Raw genomic sequence first — 13,093 nt, 5'->3', positions numbered from 1 at the left:
AAAATGTGCCTTATGTTAATATGCTATGCTTAAAATGTGCCTTATGTTAATATGCTAATATGCTACGCTTAGTGGAGAGAGGTGGAACTGCAGCGAATTCGAGGCCGTGTCCCAAATCAGTAGCGCACTTCTACACTTCTGAGTTGGGATGTGACTTCCTTTCTTTTTCTGGTAGCTGCTTTCTGAGCTCAAATCTCAGTCCAAGCTTGGGTTTGGATGGTTGAGGTGGTCTAGCAGCATGGCCAGCTTGACCAAACAGGGCTAGTTTGATTGAGCTGATCGTATTGATTAACTAGTTTGGTCAAAGAAATACTTTATTGATCCCAGGAGGGAAATTGCAGGGGTCAGAGTTGCAACCGGTTGTGTAAGAATAGTAAACACTATAAATAAACACTCTAAAATAAAATAAATTAAGGACAAAGAAAGAAAAATATATAGAAAATTGAAATAAATATATATATATTTATTTATTTCAAAATCCATAATTTGATCCCATAAAATATGGAGGTGTCCTAATCCATTTGCTTAAAATGTGCCTTATGTTAATATGCTATGTTATAAACAGTGATGGTAGCTACCTTCTAAGCTAACATGCTAGTCATGATAGCAGCATTGTTATTTATACAAAGTCTAGAACAAATATGTAATAATATTAAAATAAATGATTGTAACTAATATTAGCCTTTCATTTATTTATTTATTTAAAAAAACATTTCTTATGTAGCATTGTCCCAAGAACCCTTTGTAGCGCCTTTATGCTTAAATGTGCATCAGGCCGGGGCATCGAACCCACAACCTTGTCATTGACTATCAGAGCACTTCGTCTGAAGCGAGCAACCCAGTATAGCCTGGTAGCCTGAGAAGTGTCTGTTGACAAAAATAGAGTTGAAGGTCCAGATTTGGAGACCTGGAACATAGAAGAACCTTTACATGGACTTCTTTAAACGGTTCTTTTATGCCCTTTGTAGCACCTTAATCTAAAGGCGCGCATCAGACCTGGGCATCAAACCCACAACCTGGTGATCAATAAATAAGGGAACAACACAGTATACATCTGGTAGCCTGAGAAGTGTCTGTAGAAGTAAATAGAGGGTATAAAAAAATAATAATAAATAAATAAATGACAAATTGATTTTCAATACTTTATTAAAAAATTGATCCAAGTCAGATAAACATCCCATAATCTTACAATACACCAGTCTGGTTACACCAGTGGACGCAGCACATTGAGAAGACACGAGGGAGTGTCCCAGAGGTCGCGCCTTTAAACAGCACAGTATCGGACGTGGGCTTCTTTAGTTTACAATGGGAGATGCTAGGCTAACGTTGCTAACAATCACTGGGCTTAGACTGTCACCAATCTTGTTTTTAAAATACACGAGCCCAATAAAATCCAAACCACATCCCATCTGGAGAAGTTCTAGAGGTCTGCGATACAATCAGAGAGGTAAACATCTCTCCGACGTCTACGGGTGTTTACAAAGAGATGAGATTGGCGACAGTTCAAGTCCAGGGTTTGTTAGCAGCAACATTAGCCTAGCATCTTCAGCTGTCAACTACAAAAGCCCAAGTCAGATCAAACAGGTCAAACAGGTATCAGGGGTCAGCGATCAAACATGTTCATTCGTTTTTTTTCTCAGAACTTTTCAAAACGATCTACTCGGCCCTCGGCGCCGGGCAAGGCCACGCCCCTGAGAGCGCGTGAAAACGCGTCGTTCAGGACGTTCCTGCGGCTCTCAGAGACGCCGACAGCAGGTTTCAGACGGTAACCAGGGACTGGACTCACTGGTCATCCACCTGCATGAGGAGAGACATTAGAGGATGGAATCAGAAGATGGACAAAACACAGCAAAGCAAAGCAAAGCTGACCTGAATTTCATTCTCAGAAGAACTGAATGTTCATCCAACAGCAAAAGCGTTGAGAGTCAGCGAGACTTCCAGGCTCAGGCTGAGAGAAGAGTTACTGTGTGCCTTAGATGACACCGCATTCATCACGGGGAAAAATGAACGGGCAACACAAAGGCAAGCCTGGACGGCTTTGACTCGGAGCGTTTACACTATTGCAATTTCTGCACACACTAATGCGTGACTTTTCTATAATAAAATAAAATAATTTAATATCCAATAAATAGTCAAATATAAAAATACTTTTAATGTAAATCAAACCAATAAACACAACTACTTTAATATTTATATACAGACAGTTAAAAAATTCCAATCCGCAGCCTTTCCTCTACAGAGCCACAGTTCTACACATTTAGACATATTTTTAAAAATAATTTATATTTATTTACTGCATGTAACATGTGAGCAACTGTAATAGCACATTAAATACATTTTAATTCAATTTAATCAAATTGATTTTTTTTATCTGTTAAAAGAGTTTAGTGTGTGTACATGTTTTTTTTTTTACATGAGACTATTTTTTTTTTATTTACAAAATGTGAAAAACTACATAAAAATGTGCCATAATCTTTATATACGCCACATTATGTTGCAATGTGTTAAATGCAGAAACACAAATCTATGCAATGCAATTATTTAGATTGAATATTTATTTAAAAATGTATATATTTATAAAATCATGCATTTCTACAATTCATATATTCCATTATCTCCATTAGGGTGGATGATATGAATAATAGAATAATAGAAAGTACTGAAAATGTGCTTCACATGCTCGATTAGGCCACATGTCGATTACAGTTGGTGTACCCCAGCTCAATTCTGGAACATTTACACCCAAAAGGTGACCCCTTACAGACAGATACATTTCAGTATGGGTCAATATTGATAAAACATGATTTTATTTATTTTTTAATAATTTTTTAATCAAATGTGCACTGAACCCAAACCTGCAGTCAGCACGAAGAGCATGCCTTGCGGTCCTCATGGCGCCTTCAAACCAGGCAACCAGGGTTCTGCAACCAGGATTACACTGGCCTCAGTAGGCCAACCAGCTTCATGGGGTTACCTGCATCGAAGAAAAAGACAATTCATTAAGATCACCCTCAAAACATAGATCATCATACAGCTAGAGTTCATGCAGAGTTCTAGATTCTGTTCTTGTCACAGCACTGTTCCTGAAATAACCAAGATATTCCATTAACTCAGGTCAGGCTGCTACAAGAGTTAGTGTGCGCCTTATTTGACACCTCATTCACCTAGAGGAAAAATGAATGGGCAACACATAAAGGCAAGGTAGCAGAATGTAGTATTAGGCTTTTTGATTAGACATCAAACTTATTAAAGATCTAAACCAGGCCTACAAGCTATTAACTGCAATGGAAACTCACATTATACATATATATATATATATATATATATATATATATATATATATACATACACACACACATTTATTTACATACATACATACATACATACCCATTAGGCAATAAGGAATAAAGAAGGGCACATATTGGAAACAACTTCATCAGGCCACAATCTCTACTCATCCTCTCAGCTCGCTGATCTCCACGTGGTTCCTGAGACTATGGCACTCTGCAACTTTTTTTCGAGCTCTATAAAGCCCACTAGGTGACCATTGAAAAGCCAGACCACATTTCTTTCTTTGACCCTTCTAATTTTGCATAAGCTACAAACACTCATTTCTTGATTTCTTTTCTACCCCTTTCTCAGTCACATATTTGTGAGAATAATAATTGTAAATATATAATTATAAATAAATAAAGCATTTTTTAACGCAGAGTTCTCGCCAAGGGTCTTTTATTTTGAAGCGTGGCGCCCATGTGCGCTGCCCAAATGCAGAATTGAACCTTCTGTAGGTCACCTTTGCAATCGTTGCTTATTTAAGATCTCCTTTTTTGTTGTTTATCTACTTTATTATTTTTGTTGCTTCACTAATATAATAGAATAATTACAGTCTCGGTTTTAATATCAGCTTAATTAGGGGGGAAAAACAGCACTTTGGAAAACGTTAGCTAGCTTTTCACGCCCCCTCGCGCCCTAGATCGACGTTCCCTCGCTACGACAGCTAGGGGAAGTGAGAAGTGCGGGGATTCGCTAGATTTGGGTCCTTGGGCAGAAGTGTATTTTAGTGTTAAAATATATTTAAATAAAATAAATACAAAAAAAATGTTTTTTTATTTAAATAAAACAAAATAAAAGAAAAATCTATCAAATAAATGAGGAAATGATGAAAAATAAAAATGACGTATGACGCGAATAAATAATACGACACAAAATAAACAAGTCTTAAGAGTAAGATAATAATAGGATGTTGAAAAATCTTTAAAATATACAAATAATAATAAATGAAATAAATTAAAGTACAAATAACGCCGATAAGCTCGATGAACTGGTGACCCCGTAATCGCTAGCTAGCTGTCTACGGCATTTGCCCACAGGGTCTGTCTGACAGAGAGGCCGTGACTCTAAGCACAGTCAGAGAAACTGAGGGCAGATCTGAGGCAGATCTGAGGCAGATCCTGGCTGTAGACCGAACAGGACCAGAGGTGAGTAGCTTAAAAAGACTGCTGTCTAGCTTCTATGCAGGTCTATGTAGGTCGTCGTGTTGGGAAATAGGGATAATAGGGGATAAACTAGCTACTGTACTTTCTGTTGCTCCCTATGATTCAGACAGACAACCCATCTCTATAAGACATCTGACATCATCAGGCCAAATCACTTTAATATAATAATAATAATACATTTAATTAAAAAGTCTTTTTTGTCGGATTCTGCAGCTTCTCAGCTGAATTCCCGTTCCACCTTAAATGGTGCGGCAGTGCCTGCACACGCGTCTGCTGTACATGTACTGTAAACACGGCAGTATTTAAGGTGGACCGGATAATTCGAACAATACGACAGAAAGCTGTGTTCAGCGGTGTCAGACCACCTGATAGACCCCTATATATATGTACATGTATATGCGGTGTCCGTAAACATCTGACAGCTCTCATAGATCAGTACTTAATGAAGCTTTCTGGGTCGCCTGTGAATTACAGGGGTGTGCCAGCAGGACTCTGACCATACAGCCCCAACAATACCAGCTTCTATTTCTGACCCATCTACATGTCTGACCAGCTGCTGGGGTCACTTTTAGTAGCTATGCCAAAGCTTCCTCATGGGACAGTGATTACGCCCAACAGTATGTAGCTGAAGTGAAGAGGACACATTTCACGCATACCTTTATACTTTATATTAGTACTCAAGTATTTTATTACTGAATAGTTACTGAATCATTTGTAGTATTACCTGAATAATTCATAGTGGATGTTAAATAAAAATATTGGATGGAATAACTGAAGTGCTTTTGCTAAATATAGTGGACACTGAATAATTTGTCAAAGAATTCATAATGGATACATAATAACTTATAGTAAGTATTGATATTCATAGTGGATACTGAATCATTCATAATAGATACTGGATAAATCATAGTAGGTACTGATTAATTCATGGTGGATAGTGAATGATTCATGGTGGATAGTGAATGATTCATAGAAGGTACAGAATAATAAATAGTGAACCATTAATACTATTCGCAGTGGACACTATACTACACAAATAATTTATAGCAGTTTTCATAATGGAATCATAATAATTCATACTGAATATAAAATTATTTAAAAAAAGTAGAGTAATCCATAGTGGACTGACATTCATATTGGGTACTGAATAATTCATAATGGATACTGGATAAATCATAGTAGGTACTGATTAATTCATAGTGGATATTGAATCATTTATAGTGGATACTAAATAAATCATAGTAGATACTGAATAATTTACAGTGGATACTGAATCATTCATTATGGATACTGAATAATCTATAGTAGATACTGAATAATTCACAGTGGATACTGAATATTTAATAGTAGATACTGAATAAATTATAGTGGATACTGAATAATTCATAGTGGATACTAAATAAATCATAGTAGATACTGAATAATTAATAGTAGATACTGAATAATTTATAGTAGATACTAAATAATTCATTGTGGATACTGAATAATTTATAGTGGATACTGAATAATCCATTGTGGATACTAAATAAATCATAGTAGATACTGAATTATTCATAGTGGATGCTGAATAATTTATAGTAGATAGTGAATAATTCATTGTGGATACTGATATTATTCATAGCAGGTAGATAATAATAATATAGTAAATACTGAATGATTCATACTAGATACAAAATAATTCATAGTGGATACTGAATCATTTGTAGTGGTTCCGGAATAAAACAGTGGAGGTTGACTCTTTAATAGTGGGTACTGTATAATTCCTAGTAGCTCCTGAAGAAGTCAGTGTAGTTGATCAGTGGTTCATAGTGGTACTGATATTTCTATTGTAGTTACTAAATAATTCATAGTGGATACTCAATCGTTTACAGTGGATGCTGAATAATTCATGTGTGTGAATGACCTTTCACCTGGATGACTGGACTGGGGTAGGTAATCCTCTTCTCTGTGGCCGTACTGAAATATGACACTGCTCCATATGGGAAGCATGGCCAGGTTTTTGATTTGTGCAGCGAGTGTCTCGGTGTGAAATCTGCTATGTATAACTCGAGGTATCCAGGGCAGCAGAAGTGTTCGGAGGTTTCTGGAAGAGCACATCCGAGGTCCTTGAGTAACACTGGGCATTAATCCATCACAAAGCTGAAGCTTGTGCTCCAGGTGAGAAACGCAGACTGCCAGAGTCTGTACTGTTGTGTAGGTCCCTCATGTGCCGCCAAAAACAGCTGTGACCCGTCAAGGCATGGACTCCACCGCTGACCGCTGAAGGTGTCCTGCTGTGGTATCTGGCATCAAGATCAATGTTACAGCAGATCCTTTAAGGCCTGTAAGTTGTGAGGTAGGTGGGACCTCTGTGAGCATCAATGAGCCTTAGTGCTCCTTGGAGCTTTTTTGGTTGGTAGTGAACACCCCACAAGACCTGCCTGATGTTTTGGAAATGTTCTGACCCAGTGGTCGTCTGGTTCGGTTCTAGAGTAGCTCAGATTCTTATGCATTACACAGAACTGACTTCAAGAACTGACTGCTCAGCTGCTGCCTATTATATCCACCCCTTTACAGATGATGTAGCTACTGGAACCAGATCATCTGTGTTCTTCACGTCTCCTGGCAGTGGTTTTAATGTTATGGCTGGTAGGTGTTCACTGAGAGAGAAACCAGAGAACGAAGCTTGTCCGAGTTCTCAGGTCTTGTTTACCTTTATGCTCTTGGCCCAGATAATCAGCCTGGTGGCCAAGTGGGCCGGTCGGTGTCCAATATCACTCGTGAAACTCGGTCTGACGCAGATGTTTTACAGCGTGCTGAGTGGATTCAGTGTCACTGCCTTGGTGTTTGAGGTGCTTTGTGCTACAGCTGCACGATATGTGGGTCAGCTCAGCCAGAACCGGTCCGGTTTGTCTGGACTTCTGTGAATTCAAATGAACAGGATTCATCACTGACCCCAGATTCAGCCGGTCAGTCGAGGCATGTTCGGTATCTGATGTGTGCTTTTATTTAGTTCACAACGGAAGAAGCTAGGCTGTCACCAATCTCAGCTCTGTAAACACCCCCCCACCCCCAAAAAAAAAATCTGCATAAATGTAACAAGTTAGCTTTAAACGTTTGGCTGGAAATGCTACTATTCATACTTCAGAATTGTATGGAAATCGTGAACACACAGCGTCATTGATACGAAGCACCAAAAGTTGTTTGAGTACTAACAGCACCCTCTTGTGGAGAGGCCTTTCTCAACAGCCTCTCACTGTTTATTTGCTTTTGTCCAGCAGGGGCTCAAGATTCTTGCTGTTTCGGGAATGGAGGCCCACGCTTCAGGCCGAGCCGTCTCCAGGAAGAGGAGGAGAGAGGGCTCAAACGGAGAGGCGGAGGACGGCGAGAGGCCGCTGAAGTTTAAGCGCGGCACAGTGGTAAGCTAGATAAGCCAGTGCAGCTGCCCGTGTGTACGCCTGCAGGAGAACTGTGGCTGCTAACCCGGGCCTTCTTTCCGCTTTCTGCTCCGCAGGGTTTGAAGGATCCAGCACCCTACGCTGACCAGCTCGACCCCATGGAAGACAAGCCATATAAACGAGTTAGCATGGAGGAGGCCCAAAGAGGAACACCACGTAAGCCACTCCTATCTATATATTACACTGAGGCTAAGAGGCTAATGTAGCTAATAGACAATGGAATCTTATGTAGTAGACAATTGCGGACATCAAGCGTGTGTTGAGATTTGAGGTTGAGGAATACTTGTACGCTGAACGCTTGTTTATTGTCTGATCTTTCTCTCAGTGAACCGGCCGGTGAGGGTGTACGCCGACGGCATCTTCGACATGTTCCACTCAGGACACGCCCGCGCCCTCATGCAGGCTAAAGGCCTCTTCCCCAACACACACCTCATTGTGGGCGGTAGGTTCAGCCTTAACGCGGAGATCTAGTTCAGATGGAAACGAAGCCCTTCTTCAGGGTAACTGCCTCGCTGAACAGTTCTGGCCCACTTTCAAATCATTTTGTGGAGACCGTGGATTAAAAGAGCTATTAGCGCTGTTTTTAGAAATGAGCACACCAGTCAAATCCATACTGTGCAGCACTTCTGATACTGGGACTGACTGTACGTCTAAGCTAAGCTAATCCTCTGAGCCAGTCTATGAATTTGCTTCACTGGTAACACTTCAGTATCCAGTTCTGTACAAGCCCTTGTGAATTTACCCGCTCTCCTGTTCCTCAGTATGCAGTGATGAGCTCACGCACAAGCTGAAGGGCTTCACGGTGATGAACGAGGAGGAGCGCTATGATGCGGTCACACACTGCCGCTATGTGGACGAGGTGGTCCGCAATGCACCGTGGACCCTCACTCCTGAGTTTCTCACCAAACACCGGGTGAGTGACTGTGATCAGCCTGCCTGTGAGCATGCTATTGATGTTTTGACGTTTTGCTCTTTCTTCAGCTCAATATTTTGCTGATAGGAATCAATGGGGTGCCAAAGTTTGTGCACACTTCTTATGTCAGGATGATGCAAATATGCAAACACCCAACCAACCACATGGGGTACCACAGAAATCACTCTACAACACCCTAGCAACCACCTGAGACACCATAAGAACCACCAAGGAGACCATAGCAACTTGCCTAGCAACACAATAACATCCATCTACTGAACCATGTATCAACCACCTGGCAACGCCACAGCAACAACCTAGGATCTAGCAACCCCTCAGCAACCACTTGAAAACACTATAGGAACCACCTGGAATACCATAGCAACTACTTAGCAGCACTATAGAATTTATCTAGCAGCCACCTAGCAACGCCACAGCAACTGCCCATCAACCCCACAGCTATCATCATAGCAACTGCCTAGCACGACTATAATATTCATTTACCAACCACCTAGCAACCACAGAGCTACCACCATAAGATTTGAATAGCACTACTATAACCAATAATCCATATACCAACCATCTAGTAACACTATAGCATTATATACCTAGGAACCCCAGAGCTGCCACCACAACAACTGTCTAGCACTACAATAACATTCATATACCAACCATTTAGTAACACTATAGCAATCACCTAGCAACCACCTAGCAACCCCAGAGCTGCCGCCACAACATCTGCCTAGCATGACTATAACATATATGTAACAACCATCTATTAATACTACAGCATTTATCTAGCAACCATCGAGCAACTCCACAGCTACCACATGTGGAACTCCATAGCAGCCACCTGGCAACACTATAGCCACCATTCAGCAATGCCATGGTAACACCAACATAGCAGCAGCCACTAGGAACCACTTGCGCTGCTGCAGCTCTCTAAGGGAAGTCCTGATAACATCTCTGCCCATCTTTTGATGCCCTCAGATCGACTTTGTTGCCCACGATGACATCCCGTACTCCTCCGCCGGGAGCGATGATGTTTACAAGCACATCAAGGATGCAGGTAGGTTCCCTAAGGATGTATGAGTGACCCTTCTGTAGCACACTGTTGTATCTCAGACTGGAAGCTGATGAGAGCATAAGAGTAGGGCTAGCACTGTTAGTTATGGGAGCAGCCTGTTCTGATCCACTTTTGGTCTCGGCAGGAATGTTTGCGCCAACCCAGCGGACAGAGGGCATCTCCACATCTGACATCATCACACGAATCGTCCGAGACTACGACGTGTACGTGAGGCGAAACCTCGGGCGCGGCTACACCGCCAAGGAGCTCAACGTCAGCTTCATCAATGTGAGTTCACTTTGTCCCGCTGTCGTCTCCTTTTGATGTCTGGGGTTAACCTCAGTCAATGAAGCAGCTCTGTGCTTTGATCCTGCCGTGCAGGAGAAGAAGTACCACCTGCAGGAGCGCGTGGATAAGGTGAAGCAGAAGGTGCGGGACGTGGAGGAGAAGAGTAAGGAGTTTGTGCAGAAGGTGGAGGAGAAGAGCATCGACCTCATCCAGAAGTGGGAGGAGAAGTCCCGCGAGTTCATTGGGAACTTCCTGCAGATGTTTGGACCGGAGGGAGCGCTGGTGGGTAGCCCCTTAGCCCACGTGGGCCTATGTTTGGACAAGGGCAAGTTAGCATTTGCCTAGCAACCACCTTCAGCACCACTCTAGTAACCATGATGATGTTTCTTTTCTTTTCCGGCTCCGAGCAGAAGCACATGCTGAAGGAGGGGAAGGGGCGCATGCTGCAGGCCATCAGTCCCCGCCAGAGTCCGTCCAGCAGCCCGACCCGCGAGCGCTCGCCCTCGCCCTCCTTCCGCCTGCCGTTCTTCACCAAGACCTCGCCGCCCTCCTCTCCCTTCTCACAGCGAGGCCACGCCGGCCCCCAGACCATCAGCGAGGACGACGACGACGATGATGATGATGATGATGACGACGGCGAAGACGACGATGGCCTGTAGGCTCCTGGTATAACGAAACCGAAGCTGGAAAACCAGACTGGACTCTGTGTGCTGACGGTTCGCTGTCCTTTCGGTCAGACTGTGGCCAAACGGAGGTCAAATACACCTCGTTGAGTATCGCGTGTAATGAGGCGCGTACCGCACCACGTGTGATAAGGAGGGCCAGCGTTCGGGCTTTAGCAGTTAACCTTTTTAATGGGCGAGGTTTAGGGAAGGGGTTCTGAGTATGATCATGATACACAGCATTCGTTCGTCTGGACTGCTTTTAATACACAGAGCTTCAGTTTAGTCCACGTTTCTATAAATTGATAAGTTGGCACTTTCGGCAATAATTGTTATTAAGTTGAAGTTATTAATCGATTGTATTTATCTGTGAGGTCTAAACACTAAAACTTCTATTTTAAAAAAATCATATTTTTATTAAAGGGGCCATCTGGCTAACACAAAAAAAATTAACTATCACTATATTTTTACTCAAACATGTCTACTCACCTCCTACAGTGATCTGCAGCGGCCTCGACAGCAGGATTTCTAGAAAACCCCCTCCTGATGACGTATCTTGAAGGTGGGAGGGGCTTTTGAAGGGATTAGCACTTATGATAGCAAAAATATCATTTTTCAAAACTGAAATTCTGAAATAAAAAATAAAATAAAAAAACTGTAGCTTTAATAACTTGAGAAGTAAAAATGACTAAAAGCACAAACCACATGAACCAGCACACAGTAAGCTCGGGCGTGTGCTACAGTGCTGGGTGACATCACAGCTCTTAAAATGGGACGTTTAAAGGGGCACTCTGGCCAAAGCGAAAAGTCCAACTTTCGCTAGTCAGGTTTGTTTGAGCACTGCATAGCTTGCCAGTGATGCCTGCTGGTAATTGTAGTTTTTGCTGCCCCCAAACTGCCCCTTTAAGTCTATTATGTATGATTTTACAGCACAAACGAATAGAGATACACGTTTTTCTTTATTTTTTTAAGCCTTTTTTTTTTTTGCTCAAACCTGAGCTAACATACCACAGCAGATGCTAAACCAGTTGGCACAGACAATATAACACCCCCCCCCTCAATTTTCAGACTGACCCTGATCGAATAGGGTGCCAACTCCTCCAGATGTGTAAAGGGGGCCGTCTAGAGGTTCTCAAGGTTTGCATGTTCTGAGCTCTGTTTCTTCTCGTCTTCTATTGAAACAAGGATTAATTCCTTTATTTTTGGATTTTAATTCTAGGATTTTAAATAGGCAGAATGAAGGGCAGCTATTCTAACGGCACGGTTGGCATTCACCTCAGTGAGGGATATCTGTAAGACTGTGTGATCTGTGTAGCTGCCTGGTATTTGCACACGCCGAACAGGTCTAGAAGCTGTAGCAGAACCTTTCTGTCTCCTGTACGATCGGATTTCTCCTAACGTTCAAAGATGAATAAATTACAGTCTAATGAACAACATGCTCCTGAACTGCTCATTCCTGGCTTGGACACTAACCTAATCTTAATACATACAGTCCAAATAAAGACATTTTGAACAGAAGATCTCTGCTTTAAGGAATACACTAGGTTGACAAAAGTATTGGGACATATAAATCCTGCTTATCCTGTTGGTTTGGTGCCAGAGTGGCTAAACTTTTTCTAGGTTAGCGAAGCCTATAGTACAACTTGGTGTTCCAACAGCAGATATTTTGTTTGCAAAGTCGTAACAGGGTTGAATAACTGAGCTCATTAAATAGGGTTTAAAATATAGAGATATAGAGGGAAGATCATCTGACCTGGTGAAACAGACTTGTCAAATACATCTTTTTTTATACATTACTGTTATGGGGTTGAATGAGTGACTGACAACAGACTGCATGACAGAAAATGTGGCAATATTTAGAAAAAAAATGACAAATGTTAGGGAAAAAAACTTCAAAGAAGTAAATTATAAATGTTAAGTTAAAAAACTGAAAATAATTCTACGTTCTTTTTTTTTACATTAGTCTACTCATGAGGATGCAAATTTGTCAGACGTTTATTTTACCCACTTTTATCCTTTTATATTTACATTTTACTGATTTTTTTAATTAATCAAACCAACTAAATAAAGGGTACCAAATCTTGAGCATCGCCTATATGTAAACAATCTCTATTCTGATTGGATGCCTTGCATCATCACCTGTTCAAAAGGCAGTCCAGACTTAGACATGGCTTTGCCTGTTAACAACTGAAGTTATAAGGAGTGTTTCAGTTTAAAAGGTGGATATATGC

At 41.4% G+C, this 13,093-nt stretch overlaps 1 protein-coding gene, 1 long non-coding RNA gene and 2 other non-coding genes across 5 annotated transcripts; 1 reads left to right on the top strand and 3 right to left on the bottom strand.

Moving 5' to 3' along the window:
• Positions 1-1,128: 1,128 nt before the first annotated feature.
• Positions 1,129-3,476, bottom strand: LOC140561788 (uncharacterized). The gene is made up of 2 exons (XR_011980093.1): positions 3,388-3,476; positions 1,129-2,974 (listed from the first exon to the last, which is right to left on the bottom strand). It is a non-coding gene; the product is annotated as an uncharacterized lncRNA (long non-coding RNA).
• Positions 1,894-2,025, bottom strand: LOC140563266 (small nucleolar RNA SNORA13). The gene has a single exon (XR_011980485.1). It is a non-coding gene; the product is annotated as a small nucleolar RNA SNORA13 (small nucleolar RNA).
• LOC140563265 (small nucleolar RNA SNORA13) lies at positions 3,059-3,199 on the bottom strand. Its single transcript, XR_011980484.1, has one exon. It is a non-coding gene; the product is annotated as a small nucleolar RNA SNORA13 (small nucleolar RNA).
• Positions 3,477-4,361: 885 nt separating the features above from the next.
• pcyt1aa (phosphate cytidylyltransferase 1A, choline a) lies at positions 4,362-12,296 on the top strand. 2 transcript variants are annotated; one of them, XM_072688436.1, is made up of 9 exons: positions 4,362-4,478; positions 7,757-7,894; positions 7,990-8,089; positions 8,259-8,375; positions 8,695-8,846; positions 9,837-9,915; positions 10,058-10,200; positions 10,294-10,482; positions 10,611-12,296. In XM_072688436.1, the coding sequence occupies exons 2-9, from the start codon at positions 7,784-7,786 to the stop codon at positions 10,857-10,859; spliced, it is 1,140 nt and encodes a 379-aa protein (XP_072544537.1). In that variant the 5' UTR covers positions 4,362-4,478; positions 7,757-7,783; the 3' UTR covers positions 10,860-12,296. The 2 variants fall into 2 exon arrangements, with proteins under 2 accessions (XP_072544537.1, XP_072544538.1); XM_072688437.1 differs by having other exon boundaries at positions 7,754-7,894.
• The last annotated feature ends 797 nt before the right edge of the window (positions 12,297-13,093 follow it).

This window comes from Salminus brasiliensis, chromosome 9, assembly GCF_030463535.1.
Source record: "Salminus brasiliensis chromosome 9, fSalBra1.hap2, whole genome shotgun sequence".
Taxonomy (NCBI): domain Eukaryota; kingdom Metazoa; phylum Chordata; class Actinopteri; order Characiformes; family Bryconidae; genus Salminus; species Salminus brasiliensis.
This window is presented reverse-complemented; position numbering and strand designations above follow the sequence as displayed.

Bases quoted from the DNA above. Each gene is read 5' to 3' on its own strand.
- pcyt1aa (XM_072688436.1), top strand. From the start codon at position 7,784: ATGGAGGCCCACGCTTCAGGCCGAGCCGTCTCCAGGAAGAGGAGGAGA. The intron at 7,895-7,989 runs GTAAGCTAGATA...TCTGCTCCGCAG, and splicing joins AGTTTAAGCGCGGCACAGTG to GGTTTGAAGGATCCAGCACC. The intron at 8,847-9,836 runs GTGAGTGACTGT...TGATGCCCTCAG, and splicing joins AGTTTCTCACCAAACACCGG to ATCGACTTTGTTGCCCACGA.